Source organism: Dermacentor variabilis, chromosome 1 (genome assembly GCF_050947875.1).
Source record: "Dermacentor variabilis isolate Ectoservices chromosome 1, ASM5094787v1, whole genome shotgun sequence".
Classification (NCBI taxonomy): domain Eukaryota; kingdom Metazoa; phylum Arthropoda; class Arachnida; order Ixodida; family Ixodidae; genus Dermacentor; species Dermacentor variabilis.
This window is the reverse complement of record NC_134568.1, coordinates 217,686,673-217,704,172: the sequence shown is the minus strand read 5'-3', so window position 1 is coordinate 217,704,172 and position 17,500 is coordinate 217,686,673. Positions and strand designations below refer to the sequence as shown.

The 17,500-nt window shown below is 46.4% G+C and overlaps 1 protein-coding gene across 1 annotated transcript in view; it reads right to left on the bottom strand.

Annotated features, from left to right (window-relative positions):
• The window catches only part of LOC142557191 (uncharacterized), a 379,820-nt gene that overhangs the window by 7,103 nt on the left and 355,217 nt on the right, over positions 1-17,500 (bottom strand). The window contains exons 6-7 of the mRNA XM_075668876.1: positions 1,812-2,023; positions 330-656 (exon numbers count right to left, since the gene is read on the bottom strand). Coding sequence (XP_075524991.1) covers positions 330-656; positions 1,812-2,023 — 539 coding nt within the window. The remainder of the gene's footprint in view (positions 1-329; positions 657-1,811; positions 2,024-17,500) is intronic.

Below are 17,500 nucleotides of genomic sequence, written 5' to 3'. Positions count from 1 at the left end.
CGTCGGTTTCTCGTCGAGTAAACTGCGCCAATCCCGGAGACAGTGTAATACTAAAATGGGCCGATCCCGCAGACATTGTATAGTAAACTGGGCCGATGCCGGAGAACGTATGCAATCGGCGGTCGCGTGGGCGGGAGAGCGTCGGTAAGTCTGCTGATGTAACGACCAGCATGGAGGCAGTGTGTGGCATTTGCACTTGTGATCTCATGGGACCAAAGCCTATATTCAAAATTAAGAAGTAGTTGCTACGATTCAAAACGCAGTGATGACCGCGGACAGTAACATGCGCGTCACCGTGAAGCCAAAAGTGCTTGAACGAGTGATGGCACCTGCCGCACGGTGACGTCGGTGTCCATGACCACGGCGACGTCCATGCCGTCGTGCACGTAGTAGCTGGAGTGCGGAGCGCGCAGCGCGAGCACGCTCTCGCGCGCCCCGGAGCCCGGCTGGCGGCGCACCAGGTACGCGTTCCAGGCCACGTAGCGTAGGTGGCCCACAGGGATGTGCTGCAGCTCCGCGTAGTACAGCTTCAATCGTAAGCGCTCGCCCTCCATGTCAGCCTCGACGCACCACGCCTGCTTGTCCCGGTCGTAGCAGTTTGCCGTTGCGGGCGCGCACGGCTCCATACCAGCCAGCGGGCTTGCAGTCGCCGACACCTGCGGGAACCACACTTTCGCCCGTATGGAAACAGCGATGGGAAGAGCCCACAACTGTATATTTGTAAAAATGCAAGGACGGCTGAAGAAACACGAACTGGACACACGCACGCACGCACACGCACGCGCACGCGCACACGCACGCACACGCACGCACGGACACACGCACGCGCACACGCACGCGCGCACACGCACACGCGCACGCACGCACACGCACGCACGCACACGCACGCGCACACGCACGCACGCACACGCGCACGCACGCACGCACACGCGCACGCACGCACACGCGCACGCGCACGCACGCGCACGCGCACGCACGCACACGCGCACGCACGCACACGCACGCACACGCGCACGCAGGCAGGCACGCACGCAGGCACGCACGCACGCACGCACGCACGCAGGCACGCACGCACGCAGGCACGCACGCACGCAGGCACGCACGCACGCAGGCACGCACGCACGCAGGCGCGCACGCAGGCGCGCACGCAGGCGCGCACACGCACGCACGCACGCACACGCGCACACGCGCACACGCGCACACGCGCACACGCACGCACGCACGCACGCACGCACGCACACGCACGCACGCACGCACGCACGCACGCGCACGCACGCACGCACGCACGCGCACGCACGCGCACGCACGCGCACGCACGCGCACACGCACGCACACGCACGCACACGCACACGCACGCACACGCACACGCACACGCACATGTGCATCAAGCTTTCATATGCATCCAGTTCGCGCTCGAAAACGGAGGTCGAAAGAAGCGAGTTGAAAAAAATTGACCGAATAAAACGCAAATAGGCGTTCCGTGACGTCTATGCCGTTTAATAGCGAGGGTAATCGCGTTCTGGCTGATACATCTACGCTTATCCCTCAGAAAGGCAAAACCAATACGGCTCTTCTTGCTGGAGGTAAGTACCAAATTTCTTAGCGGAAGAGTCGATCAAAGGGCTAAGCTAAATTGTTCTATTAATGTGACACAGCGGTAAACCAGTATCATAGGCATCACAGCTTGCGAATATGTTTATAAAGTGTAACATGTACATTGTGACTTCGCTATGGAGGGTGAAGACCAAAACAGGAAGAATGCGCGCAAAAGTGCTGACGAGCACACAGAAGCTTTTACACCTTGAACGCACCTTGGCCTCCGAGATGGCATTGGCGGACAGCATGTGCAGCTGGAGCCTGAGTGTGCCGCGGCGCACCAGGTCAGCGGGGCCGGCAGCGCCCAGAGAAAAGCCCCGAATGCGGCCAGAGAGGTCCGAGATCTGGTCCAGCACGCCAGAATCGACGCGCCTGTCACCCTCACCCAGCACCACTCGGTACTGCACACGGCACGGGTGGTCGAAGCCTGCACCACCACATTCTTGATCAGCCTCCAGCACAGTTGCAAAGACCGAAACTGCGAGCGCACCACACTATAGGACGCAGTCCGGACGCGAACTTATGTGCCGCATACTGAAAATTAGTATGGTATCAGCAAAAACATAAAGAGTAAGGGCTCAGTGTCCGCGTTTCTAAAAGTGCACCTGCCTTCATCAACGCGTAAAAGAAAGGACTCAAGGTCTTGCCTCTGTATGGAAGGTAGGAACAGGACTGCTAACAAGTGGCTCTTCCGCTGATCAGTAAATCAAATGAACAAATGAATGAATGAATGAATGAATTCATAGCGCCGCGGATTCGCTCACATTTCTCAAGAATTAAGGCGCTGCTGAAACGGTTCGGACAAATTATGTAGGCGCGTAGGGTACAGCCTCAGTAAAACATTCACCCCACAATTTGTGCGAAGCATCTCATATTAAGAGAGTTACAAACGATTACAAGTTGCCCTCCTCCAAAGCCGTGCTTTTTCACCTCAACTCGTTCGCCGAGTGATCGGGGCTAAGCTCCGCCTTCGCTGGTTCTGCGCCATGATGGGACGTCGTGTCGTCTACTTCCAATTGTCTTGGAGCCAGCGCGTGATGCCTCTCCAACCTCTCCGCCAGCCGCCTGGCAGTCGATCCCAAGCGATAGCTATTCAAGCAGCGTCCGTGACGTGCATTCTGCCCCCCCCCCTGTTCCCCATAATACTATTTCTGCGATTAAGCAGCTTTAACGTAGACGTACGTGAGCGTCCCGATCGGTCTGCACTGTCCAGCCACCATGTGGCACAGAACTTAACCAGCCAAACAAAGAAATAATATTGATGTAACCAAGTGTAAAAAAAATTTTAACATCTAGAAATATAACGTGTTCACGATTACGCTCCTGCCAAGAATATACACCAACAGTAAAGTATAATACACTTCGTTACTGCTATATTAGTTCTGTGCTTGGTTGAGCTCTTTGTCACCAATTGGCTTCACCGTGCAGACCGTTCACGTTTGCGCATCGCTCATTCCGTGAAACGCCCTGGCCCAGTCCGCTTACGCTTGCGTTTCCAAGAATAGCGGACACGCTAGGTTCTAATCCTTCGGCGTGAAGTGTAGGCTACAAACGCGTACATTCTGGAGCCGATCAGCTATCGACAACAAGCGCTGCAGGCACTCCGCTCGCTTGTTTGCCTTCCAGAGGGACCACATGGTGTCGCAGCTTGACATGTCGACAATTGCTATGTTTGCAGCCCACAACGTAACAAGGGCGAACCATGGTGCTCGCGAAAAGACAGATCGAGACCAACACAGAACGCGCAGCGCGCGTCAGCGCGGAGCACGTTGTAACACAAGCAGATGGCACTTGCTGTGCGCCGGAAGTGCTTCAGTGTAGTGATAAACTGTCCTTGTGCATTCTCTAACACCTTGTTTTTTATAGAAACAAATTAACCTTCCAACTATTACGAATATTTGTTCACCATAGAGTTGGAAAACTTATCGATGACGTGCCCTGGGCAGCCAGTCGGATAGCTCGCCCGACTGGCGTCATATGGTCATCTCGCCTCACTTGGTCAGGTGCGGCTGAAAACGAAGGGGAATGGCGTGATGCGATCGGTAGCGATGTACATTCTTAAAGCCTTATAATAAATTAAACAGTTTATGCGGAGCACTTAGATGCGTCACCTAATACTCAAAAGAACCTAACCTACAGAGTCAGTACGTTTGTACAAAAGCGTCAAAATCGTTTTAGAGCCCCTCTAAGTCATAACGAATATATGTTTGAAAATAATTGGCATTTTCTGGATGTCTGTGATGCATACCTGTTATAATGATTATTGGTCAGGATGTGAACTATTACAAGCATATAGGGCAGCCCGAGAGTTAGGAAATGCATTGGGTTAATCAAGACAAAGACGCAGTCTCCTGCAGTCAGCGCGCTCCACAGGCAACCTGTTGCCTGATTCTCCATTTATTTAGACCTAATAAGCGAGACAAGCAAGCTTATTTAAACGTTGAAGTGCCATAAAAAGATACCGACAATGCGACTGGACACACAAAGCGCGTGTGTGCGTCCACTCGCTTCGACAGAGTCTGAGCGCGTATTCAGAGAAAAAAGAAAGCTCTTACACTAGAATAGTTTACAAGAGGCCATACAAGTCAGTCTTGATGCAGCATATATTATTAGCGAACGTGGCCAGCCAATGTCAAAACTCACGAACGAAAACGTTTGCAAATACGGCTAACGTTTCTTTTACTTGAACGTTTGAGCATGCGTTAACAAAATAGCTGAAACTCAACGTTAGTTAAATAGACTGAAAGATGCCACTGGGGCCTACGTTGAACGTCTCCTGATGTTCATGGCATGCTGGAGGTTAAGAGAACGAGAAAATAAAGTCCTCCAGGCATTCCAGACGTTCATTTCCGCGCTAGCACAGCAGCATGTTTACCGGACTCCTTGGTAATTCACATGGCTACTCTAGGGAAAGATCTTGTATACTTTTGTACCTGAATGCCTGTAAAGCACCTTCGAATGAATAAGAAACTTCAATCACATGCGTCTCCGTGTATGCAGCCCAAGTTTTTCTTTACGCTTTCGGCGTCTTCGTTGAAAGCGCGCTTTAGGCGCACTGCACTTACCCACGCTTGCGCCGGCCATTCATTAATTATTTAAGCCCATTATAAATCCACCTCGCCACGACAATATCCCAAAGTCGGCTGCACAGTTTTCTCTGTCGTTTCCGGAATAACGGGACATTTGGCAAGTCGCAATAATTAGTTTTACATTGAGAAAGTTCTATTCCCTCAGACGGCTCAGGACTATAATAGCAACGCGACGGCTACATTCTTAGGTAGCCCAACTTGGTTCGCACACACGTCAGGGGTTCAGTTCACAAAGCTTTTCGTTCGTGTGAGCTGCTTGCGACTGGCCGGCCAGCTTCGCTAATTATATATCCGACATCAACTTTGTTTAACGTCTGCTCTTACGAGCATTCATCATCATCAACAGCAACCTCTTTTATGTCCACTGCAGGACTAAAGCCTCTCCCTGCGATCTCCAATGACTCCTCTCCTGCGCCAACTGGTTCAAACTTGCGCCTGCACATTTATTATTTCATCGCCCCACCTAATTTTCTGCCGTCGTCGACTGCGTTTCCCTTCTCTTGGTACCCATTCTCTAACTCTAATGATCCACCAGGTATCCATACTACGCATTACATGGCCTACCCAGCTCCATTTTCTCTCTTAATATCCATTAGAATATCAGCTATCCCCGTTTGCTCACCGATACACACCGCGCTCTTCCTGTCTCTTAACGTTACGCCTAATATTTTTCGTTCCATCTCTCTTCGCGCGGTCCTTCGCTTGTTCTCGAGCTTTGTCAACCTCCAAGTCTCTGCCCCATACGTTATCACCGGTAGAATGCAATGATTGTACACATTTCTCTTCAATGATAGTGGTGAGTTTCCAGTCAGGATCTGGTACTGTCTCCCTTATGCACTCCAATCCATTTTTATCCTTCTGTAGATTTCCGTCTCATGATCAGTGTCCCCTGTGAGTAATGGACCTAGGTAAACCCACTCCTTCAGACTCTAGAGGCTGACTAGCGATCCTCAACTCTTGTTCTCGTGACTGGCCGTGTCTGCCGTGCCGTGCCTGGTCCATCATTATCTTTGTCTTCTGTATATAAATCTTCGAACCCGCTCTTACGCTCTCTCTCTGTTAAGGTTCTCTATCATATGTTGCAACTCGTCTGCAGTGTTGCTGGATAGAACAATGTCATCGGCAAATCGCAGGTTGCTCAGATATTCGCCGTCGATCCTTACTTCTAAGCCTTCCCAGTTTAATAGCTTGAATACTTCATCCAAGCACGCAGTGAATAGCTTTGGAGAGATTGTGTCTCCTTCTCTGACCCCTTTCTGTAATCCTTGATTACGTAATGCCTCTATTATTGCTGGTATATCTACTGAATTAAATGCATTTTCATAATATATAAAAGCCATGTAGAGAGTTTAATTGTACTCTGCAGATTTCTCGATCACCTAATTCATGACATGGATGTGATCCACTGTAGAGTATCCATGCCTTCCTGAATCCAACCTGTCCTCTTGGCTGACTGAAGTCAAGTCTTGTCCTTATTATATTGGAAATTATCTTGGTGAATCTTTTATACAACACCGGAAGTAAGCTAATGGGCCTATAATTTTTCAATTTTTTAAGGTCTCTCTTTTTTTTGAGGATAACTATAATGTAGGCATTTTTCCAGTTCTCTGGAATCCTGAAGTAATGAGACATTTCGTATAAAGGACCGCAAGCTTTTCAAGCATGATATCTCCTCCATCTTTGATTAAATCGACTGTTATTACATCTTCTCCTGCCACTTTTCCCCAGTTCACGTCTGTGAAGACCCTTTTAACTCTATCGCTAGTTATAGAAGAAGCCTCTGTAACCTGCTCATTACTACTTCGAATGGAGGTAGCGTGGCTGCTGTGGGTATTCTACAGGTCAGTATACAATTATTCCGCTGCTTTTACTATATTTTCGAAATTTCTGATGATATTACCCTACTTATCTTTCAGCACATACATATTCGCTTGCCGTATACCAAGTTTTCTTCTCACTGATTTCATGCTGCGTCTATTATTTATTGCTTCCTTACTCTTTCTCACGTTATAATTTCGAATATCCCCTACTTTCTCCTTATTGATCAGCTTTGACAGTTCCGCGAATTCTATCTGTTTTCTTGAGTAGGACACTTTCATTCTTTGTCGTTTCTTCATTAGGTCCTTCTTTACTTAGGAGAGCTTGGCTACTGGTTGCCTTGGTGCCTTACCTCCCACTTCAATTGCTGCTTCTGAAGCCAGCCTAGTTACGGTTTCATTTATTACCTCTATGTCATCTTCATGGCTCTGTTTAAGGCTGCATGTTTCTTTGCAAGCACCAGCATGCAGATCACATCCGCCTCCGCACATCAAGCTAAACAGACCCCAAGCTCTCATCCGGAGCCTCTTGCAGGCGGGGACCTATCCCAATCCCCTATAAATAAGCAAAATACTTGCCGAAGCCTTTGCTTCATACACGTGCCCGCGATGCGGTAGCATAGCAGACTTAGAACATATGCTCGGGCGGAGCTCCGCGTTAAGCAGCGACAAAGACAACACCAAAGATAATTGGGACGCGGCTCTCTGCAGCCCCGAACTAGAAGAACAGACATGGGTAGTCCAACGGGCCCACAATGCGGCCGAGAGGCTAGGCCTCTCGGTCCCCACGTGGGAGCGGCCCGCGTCTGGCTAGGAATCTAGCGCGACCTGAAGGACCTGAATAAAGTTTTTCGTACCATACCAAACCAGCCTGAATTGGTCTACTTCTTACTGGTCTTTTTACCCTTACTGCGTCTAGGTTGGCCTGTTTCTTCTTGATTAGTTTTACTGATTCTCTCTTCATATTGAGGTAAATCCCAGACCTCACTATCCTATGATCACTGCACTTTATCCTACCTAACAATTGCGCATCCTGCACTATGCTGGGGTCGGCAGAAAATAAGAAATCTATTTCATTTCTTGTTCCTCCATTAAGGCTTTTCCAGGTCTTTTTCTGTTGCTATGCTTCCTCAAGAAGTTATTCATTCTACCAATGAATTCTACTAACATCTCTCATCGAGTCTTCATAGAATCCACGCCGTAGTTCCCAATTGCTTTTTCCCCAGACTGTTTTTCCCCACTTTTACATTGAAGTCATCCATGAGACAGTATACTGAGTTTGCACTTTTTGCATCGCTAATTCAACATCTTCATAAAACTGTTCTATTTCTTCCTCGTCGTGACTGGAGATTGGAGCGTAGGTTTGTACTACCTTTATTCTATATCTACTATTCAGCTTTATTACGACTACTGCTACCCTCTCATTAATGCTGTAGAATTCGTCAATGTTGCCCGCTATGTCCTTATGGATTAGGAATCCTAATCCGAACTGCTTCTTGTCTGGTAGTCCTCTATATATAGCATAGGAGGTGGCCATTTGTCAGCACTGTATAAGCTTCACCAGTTCTTCGAACCTCACTAATTCCAATGATATCCCACACAATGCCTCACAGTTCCTCGAAGAGGGCTGCTAAGCTAGCTTCACTTGAGAGGGTTCGTGTGTTGAACGTTTCCAGGTTCAGTTTCCAGTGGAGGTATGTCCGGATCCAGAGATTCTTAGCACCTTCTGCTACGTTGCAGGCCTCACCACCGCCTTGGTCAGGTGCTTCGAGCTGCTGGGCACTGAGGGATATGCGTTGACGGAAGGAGTCATGAGGGAGGTAGTGGCCGAATACTGCAGCAGGGAGGCCAACTGCCAATTCCTCTTCTGTTGAGGAAGTGCGCTTTGTTGGAGCTTAGTGGGCCTTCCTAATGGGGCAGCATCTAGATTAGCATAGCCCCACTGACTCTCGGCATTTTTTGCCGGTGTCAGGCGCCACTCCAAGCCTAGAGATGTAGTGTAATGGAGGAGAAGTCGAACTTGCCACCTTCAGAGTACTGGTGTACAGAGGAAGACCTTTCTTTTAGTAAATACAGGCCCAGTTCTCTGTACTGGCACTGCAGTCGTTTAGTCTAGCTTGAGAGCACCGCGGCTCTCAAGCAGATCACTTTGGAACTTTTGCATTGTTCATACGCTAACCGAATCCACGCTTACACGGATGGTTCCGTCTCGGAAAATTGGACGGGCCTCATCGTTCTACCATCTCAAACGGTCGCCATCAAGTTCAAGACTTCACACGTAACGACATCTACAGGTTCCGAACTGGCCGCTCTTCGCGCTGCTGTCGAATACATTGAAAAAGAACCGCCTAAGAAATGGGCAATATTTTGTGATTCGAAAGCAGTCCTCCACAGCTTGCGAAATTTACGACGTGGCGATTATGAACAGCTGCCGTCACAAATCAACGGAACCTGCCATTGCACTTCTGAACGAGGACATGATATCATCTTTCAGTGGCTGCCCGGACATTGTGGCGTCGTTGGTAATTACCTCGCCGATGACGCTGTGCGACGTGCCATGGCTGGCGCACCGACAATCCTTATACCTTTGTTGAGAGTAGACGCTGCAAGAGAGCTTCGCAGTCTCGCTCGTACCATCACGTTAAGTTACTGGCATACACCACAGAACTTTAAGTGTCGTTTATACAGCCTCGACGCATCATTGAAACTTAAATTACCAGCGAACCTTTCACGACGTGACGCAACACTGCTGTGTCGGCTATGGGTAGCAGTAGCATTCACCAACTCCTACAGCTATCGTATTCGAATGGCGGGCTCACCAATGTGCGCTAAGTGCAAGTGTGAAGAGACGATCACTCATCTTCTGTGCCACTGTTCTCGCTTCGATAATCAACGTCAGACTCTCCAGTGTGCCTTAAATAGACTGGATGACAGGCCATTTACGGAAGTGAAGATCTTGGGAGCCTGGCCTCACACTTCATTAGCCCGGAAAGCAGTTCGAGCGCTTTTTCATTACCTGAAGGCAACAGACTTGAGTTCCCGACTATAGAAATGCACACATCAGTTTTCTCTCTCTTTCTTTCACTCCCCATTCCCCTCCCCACGTGTAGGGTAGCAAACTGGACTCAGTCTGGTTAACCTCCCTGCCTTTCCTTCTTCCCTTCTCTTTCTCTCTCTCTCTCTAGTCTAGCTCATTTGAGTTATTTGATGAAGTTTTACAGGTGACCTACTCGGCGGTAATTTGAGGCACTCACCATAGACTGTACCCAACGCTACAAGGATACCACTGCCCAATGTGCGGCGTACCGGACACCTTAGCGCACCTGATCCACGAATGTCCATGGCATCTAGACAAAGACGCATTGCCTTCACCGAGAGACTGTTGCAACGTCAGACAAAGCGAAGACCTCATAGAAACGTGGGAGGCCAAGCTCGTCTTCGAGGACCTGGAACAACAACGACGCCTCGTCGCCAGGGCCAAGGAGGCCGCGAAGGTCAGAGGGTTCCTGGAATGAGGAGACCTCCCACCGAGAGTAGAACCGGGGCTTACCCCGGAATACTGTTTACAAAATAAAAGTTCATTCCTCCTCCTCACCCCCGCCCCTTCCTTCCCCAAATTGGGGCCCAGTTAAACACCGAACGCCAGATATGTGAGGGGAGTCTCGAAAACTCGAAAGCCGATCTGCCGCCGCGCTTTGCTGCCGTATATCTGTGTGGTCCCCTCTGCAAAGATAACAGAAAGGAGTGCATACTTAGAGGTGTGATCTGACGCCAGAATGTTAGAACTTGTACATTATGGTAAGGGGCGTGGGCGACCATTTATACTTTATTCTAGTAGACGGATTTCAGTTGGCTCCCTGTGTTTCCGCTTGAGGCCACGGGTAAAAACTTGCAGAACTCGTATTCTTTAGCAGGTGATATTAGGCTACTCATTTTTTTTTGGGGGGGGGGGTAAGGGGAGGGCATGGAATATTAACTTGTCGCGTGTAAGTCGTTGACTTGTAACGTCGATATCAAGTGAAAAAAGAAAGACGAAACTAAAACACGTATCCGCATTTCGGCGTTCACATGCCTTGCATTCAACGGCCTAAAGTAAGCGTGGAAGCTAACTTTCGACAATGTGGCAACAACTTTAGGCGCTCAATGCGTAGCGAGTACTTATCTCACGCTAAGATCTGTTTCGATTAATTTTTTTTTTTCGCTTTCATGCGCGTTCCAGTTTAAGAGGATGCGTTGCTCATTCGAAACGAATTCTGGGATTCTGGGAATGGGACTCGTTGCTGGTTGGGGTTATCCACAATATCAGCTGCGGCAGCTTAGTGCCTGTGATTTATAACTGCTGAACATCATTATTATGCGAAGCATACTATTTTTCTTCCTTCCCATATCCTTTCATTCATCTTTCATTTTTTTCTCTTCCTACTTCTCATTGTACGTTTCGATCCCCTTTGGCAAAGTGTAGCGATAAAATCTTCGTCCTCGTCCTAACGCAGTGCAAAGAGCCCTTCATAAGAACAAAAGCGGTGCAACGGCCACAGAACGCATGACGCGCCATTGTACACAACGGCGGAGGCATTGCTGACTTCGTGCTATGCCACTCTACCACCAGAGACAACGGGATGACGCCCGCAGTCTGACACGATGCGCTACCCGAGCAATATTTCTTCTCCAGTTTGGTCTTTGTGTTCCACTCGCAGATATATAAGCGTGTGAGCTGCCGCTGGCTATGAATGTCACCGATATTATGCCGCTTTTCTGCAAAGCATGCACTCTTTACCGCACACGGAATAGCGGAAAACCGGACACTGCGATATATTGTAACTGCCGACAGTCTTTGCAAAGGCATCTAAGTAGAATGCATTTTTCTCTGGTATCTGCTTTCCTTCCCGTCAAAAATAAACACATTGTTTTCTTTCATTACCTACAGAATATAATTAAGTTTTTCATCCATCCATTACCTACAGAATACATTCGTTGAATGAAACTAGACTTCTACGACTGAACACCGTGTCATGAAATGTCATCACCTGCAGTGCTCCTACTGGTTACGTTCTGTGATAACCCCTAGACCAATATTACTAAATGTGTTACATTTGAGAGAGAACGTTGAATTCTAGTGACTGTTGTAAGCGGAGTTTCTATTTAGGGCCTGTATTTTGTTAACAAGATTTTCAAAAATTTGAAAGCTTGAAAAAAAATAGAAGCACGAAGTTTACAAATTCATAGCTCTGCATCAAGAACAGATATTTCGGTTCTGTAAGCGGCATCCATTAGATCAATGAAAGTGGACAAATTCGGTATTTGATTTTATATCTTACGTGAATTTGTTACGTTGTGTACAAGGGTTCTGCAAAAGCTGCATTTCCATATTACTAAACTCTTCCGATTCATATGTAATACATAAATTTTTCCCGCTTTAGATATACTACTAGATGCAATACACAGAATTGTCAAATCCATTTTCATTGCTGAGTTAGAGTTCTAAGCGTGATAGTTTCGTTTTCTAACAATTTTCAATTTTTGTAAATTTTTAATAAAAAAATTGACGACCTAAATAAAAAAATTCGAAACCAACAGTAGCTAGAATTTAAGTTTTTCTTTTGGATGCAAAATACCTCGTCCAATTTGGTGTGGTGGTTGCCTAGAAAAACGAATTCTCTTTCTACGTGTATGTATATAGGGGCACCCAAGCTAAAGCTACCTCTTAAGGTACTTCTTTTGCATGTTCTCAAACAGAACGTCAGTTTCATCTCGGTATTTTGGGCAAGACCACTGAAAGTGTTCAAGGCTTCCTTTCTCTTCGCGTGCAGTACAGTTCCGAGAATTGGTACAGCCCATCTAAAATAACCATGCTGGCGTATCAGCATATCTCACCTTGTGAGCATTGTGTTCGTAGGTTACAACATTGTCCTCTCCTACGCACACATCTAGCGAGTTTTCAGTGTCCCTGCAGACGTGTTCACAAGAAAACGAGGGAAGATTACCGAAGAAAATTTTGAAACTCAATTCTTAGTGAAAATCAACAATGTGTGAAGGGCTGCAGAGGACGCATTGAAAGAGCCAGCGCAGCTCATTCTATTTACTGTATTTGTGCAATGTTAATGAAAGTAGGGTGGAAAGTAAGGTTGAAGTAATGATTGCTTTCTTTGTAATTGATCCCTTATTTTTGTGAGGTTGTGCTTGGTACCTGTAATCCATTACATTTTTGAAAGAAGTAGTGGTAATTGTAATCAGTTATTTTTTTTCTGTGACGTATGCAAATCTGGCTGTGTGTGTGTTTTTTGTGTGTGTGTGCGCGAGCGTGTGCTTGCGCGTGCGCGCGCGTGTGTGTGTGCATGCGCGTGCGTGTGTGTGTGCATTTGCTCATTTTCTTATGTCATATTTGTGTACTCGTCTTACAAGAAATTGTTGTAGAGGAGCTGCGGATGAAAGTCACCAATATTTAATATTTTCATTACTATCCATTAACCCACTTGATCAAGCAATCAGTTACCTACATTAGACAGCTGCTTGCGTGTTGTACGATAGCTTTCCTCTATTCACTAGCCCGATGAAAATCTGGGCATTGTGTTTTCTTTTTATCTCATGCTTTTTAATGAGCGTTTTATTGCGCACAATCCTGACACAAAGTTCAGAAAGGCAAATGAACATACCCAATAGTGAATTAATAATGCATTAACAGCCAATCCGTCAATGTCAAAAATTACGCGGACATCCCATTACAGGTTTAAGGATTTGTTGTATGGCAACGTTTAACTAAAGCAGGAGAATATTTTTAGTGGCCGACACCCCAGTTCCCATCATTGTTACTCACACCTAACGTACTGTCGGTGCGTGCAAGAAAAAGCTACCTGGGATGAACACGCCAGGTGCAGCAACTGACATGCATGAGTCAGCGCTGCTTCGCAGGCTTCACCTTGGCTATCTTCCTTTCCTTCCCTTTAGGGAATGCATAGATAAACGTCGTCTGCTATTCTTACCTGCGCAGGAAATAGTATGTGGCACTGCTTAGCTTTATTTTATATTATGTATAGCTAAAGGTGACAGTGCAGAAGAGAAAGAATAACGGGACCAGGAATGCACTTGTCGAATGCACTGCATGGTTTCATAGTGTGTCATCTTCGTTTTTAGAAAACATAAATTACTACTCAAATGAAAGTTTAACCCTCTAACTGGCAATACAAGAAAGACCTGACCTAGATGTTTTTATTGCTTTATTTCTTCTTTATATTGTTCAAATACATACCAAATGAAATATGAAAGGGTTTCTGTGAAAACTAAGTGACATACAGCGGGTCGAAAATATTGTTGAAACCTCATTAGAGACCAATATATGGTCAAAAGCTTATGTTTGGTACTTGCTTTGACAAGGTAAAGGTGTGTTGTTGAGATCTACCTTAAAGGAGCGAAGCATAATAGGTTTCCTAAAAAAGGAAGAAAGTTTCGCAGTAGCGATACTATGACCACCACATCCGCTAAGACGATACCGATGAGGTCTTAGAGTTTTGTCACCAAAACATCTGCTACTGCTCACGGTCGACATTTTTGTGGCTACCACTTTTGAACAGGTACATACATTGAATAAAGGGAAAATCAGACATCCACCCGTGTGGATGTCTGATTTTCCCTTTATTCATTACTTCTCTCCACCTTGCGGGTTTCTGCAGAACTACTACGTCAGGTACATAAATTAAGGTAAATTGAATGGTACTGACTAACATATAGTTTTCTATAGCTTTTTCGGTTATTTTTGTAAGGTCAACAGTATTGTTGAGCTACCAGTTAAAGGTTTAAAACAGCCCGCCGCAGCGCGCTCCTTGAATTGTTTGGTTACTGGGAGATAATATATGCTACTGAATTTAGTTCTTCACAAGAAAGGGAAGAGGAAGTGTTGTTAGCTAGCTCAGCATGCCAGTCCTGTAGCTGAGTAGGCCAATCTCCAGTTATCATCAAACATTCCCTCTCTCTCTGTTCACAGCAGCTCAATGCTCTTTTTGTTAGAAGCTTGCACAAAGGCAAAGCCGAGCCGTGTGCAGCGAATGCAGAAATGCCATTCTGCTTTCTTTCATGGGTGGCTCTCGAGCTCACAGTTCTTCAAGCATACAGATGGAGCGCAATACGAATGATTACTGAGGGCAGATATTGATTGTCACCAATAACAAGCCGCGCCATGTTAGGCGCGAAAATAAGAAAGGAACAGAAAGACGGTCCTGGTGGTGTCTGTCTTGTCTCTTGCGTTAAAAGCTCAATCACACGAGGAAATCGGAACAGAAGAAACTCATCCCAGAACTTCGCCATAGGCAGACGCATCCGCCATCAAGAAGAGAGCAAATAGGCGCGAACCCGAACAACGAATCTCATGCCACTGCGGAGGGCCAAATTTGTTTACCAATGCTTCACGTGAAGAGCGAACACAAACAAAATGGTGGCGCTCGCTGACGAAGAGAAGGTTAAAGCCGCTCAAGGCCTCGGCGGAGCACTTGAGGTAGGCCCTATAGGCGCGGTAAACAAAAAATACGCGCTCAAGCACCTCGCAAATGCCCCACGGACCCAGTCTCCATTACTAGGGATGAACTGAACTTTGAAGAGCTTTTCAAATAAACGGCGCCAGCTGGCCGTCTTGGAAACAAAGCGTTCGCGTGAAAGAGACGACATACTTTTCTACTTCTTTTTTTTCTGTCTTCCTTCCTTTACTTATGGCCATCGCCGCCATCACCTAAATAAGTGCTGTAAATGACGACAGCACTCAGGCTACCAAAATAAACGCATGGTGTCGAGTAAACAACGTACACTTATAAAAACAAGTGAAGCTACTGCATAAAATTCGATGTAATTCCAATGCGGCCTCATCAAAGAGCTGCTTGCCTTAATTAATAGTGCTTTTTGCACAGGGAACTGTACAGAACTCGTTAAAAAGTGATAAATTATTAGTCACTTAGGAACACAGCAAAACACAAGTTCTAGCGCAGATAATGCCATTATTCGTCTTCTTTGTCTGGTAAGTTCATAAATATCGCGATCAAGCAAGGGAAAAGAAGAAAAAGAATTAAAAGGGAAATGCCAAGACATAGATCAGAAACCACAGCTGGCTGCCCAGAAGTAAATAACCCATCATATTACAAAACTTCGATGACGTTCTACAATGTTTTCCCCTGTATCTTCGCTAAAAACCCGAAGGTGAGACAGCGATGGGTGCACGCCTTATGTTTCCTATCTTTTTCTTGTGAATACGGATCTTGCTAGACGCGATTAAAGGAAAGAAATGCTTGCCAAGCAAGGTCCGTGATACACGATAAATGAGATAAGTAAAGTCATCCGGTAAGTCTACCGCGAGAGCAAAAAGAAAAGGAAAAGCCGTTTCGGGAACGATTTCGACTTCCACAAACATAATCATTGCGCTACGGCTGTGTAAGTAACGTCCAAATGTCGTCATATATGCCTAAGCATTTCACGCACGATGCCTCTACGTCCAAATAGCAGTGTCATTTTCTCTAGGGCCGGCTGAAGATTCAGCTCCTGCGGATGAATAAAAACCGGGGCGTCAGCGGCGTCTTTCGCGCGAATGCGAGCGCTGAAATTGCTGCCGCAGCCATTGTAGCTCACCTCGAACGCAGCTGGAAAAACGCCTCGGCAAGCAGCGCGCGCGCGTGTAACTGCGGCGTCGAATGTGAGGCCGAGTGTGGAGAACTGTTCTTTTCGTTCCGTTATGAAGGCACTGACAGCCACCGCACAAAATACGCGCTTGACACCAGACCTCACTGCTGTCAGCGCTTTCTTGATGGTATTAGCTGCAGCAGTGTTTCTTCGTACCGATGTCATAAGCCCTTTCCACAAAAAGCACAGAAATGGGTACAGAAGTCAAATATGCGTCATTTATGAGACCTGATTTTACCCGATGATGCGTAACTTCAGCCTTAGTGTATATTATCTTGCCCACTGTAAATTTCTGATAACAAGTGGACTTCATGTTATTAACCCCTCTAATTGTGTTTATTAAACAAAAAAAAATGTAGCCTGCTCCAATTTATCTAAAAAACTCTAAAAAAGAAAGAAAAGGAAAGAAGGCTCTGGAGGAATTTCTTCAGGCAATGATGCAATCACTTTGTGGATCGAACTTCGACTCTGTCAAAAAGCTCGAACGGAATGGAGAGAATAATCCAAACTCACTCAGATTAAGTATAACCAAGGTCCTTCAATACTTTTCATCTGGTCATGAAACTTCCCTGAAAGTTTCGTACAGGGACAGAAGGTGACACCACAGGCGCTGGCTTAAGTCGAAGGTGAACAAACTGCCTCGCCAGATGTCCGGGCTGCGTGATCGTGCTAATCTTACACGAGGAAAGACGCCTCTCCCTCATTTATTTCACCATGTTTGTAGAGGGAACATCCAACGGGAACTTTTGCAAAATAATTTATTGTGCGATGCGCTTGTGTCTAAATCTGATACGGCACCGTTTTGCGATTCAGGTCGCACTTCTACCCCCTGGTAGTTTTCCTTGCACAAACCGTTTCGTTCGGCTGTCCCTATTTGCACTGTGTCTAGTTAGTTGGATGAGTCAGTTACATTTGGCTAGCTAGTTCAGTGCTTAGTTAGTTCCGTGTGTTAGTTAGTTATTAGTTTATTAGTCAGCAAGTTAATCATATTTGTTTAGTTATTATAGTTATGTAGGTTATAAGTGAATAATTTTCTTATTTCCACTAGATAAATTAGTTTAGTTGGTGTATTAGTTATTATGTAATTAGTTTATTAGTTGAGTTGGTTTTGCTACTGTAGTTTGTTACGTTACTCCCAATTGTGCTCGTACGAAAGTAAAGATAGCTCTGTTTCGATTCTGTGTTCATTACCGTCATCTCAATAAAATTTCACGGAAGGACATCTGTCCCTTACCACGTATTGATGATGCCCTCGATTCTGAATACTTTTCGTCGTCGGACCTGCGGTCTGGCTACTGGCAAGTTCCTGTGACCACATGATTGCCCTAAGACTGCATTCGTGAC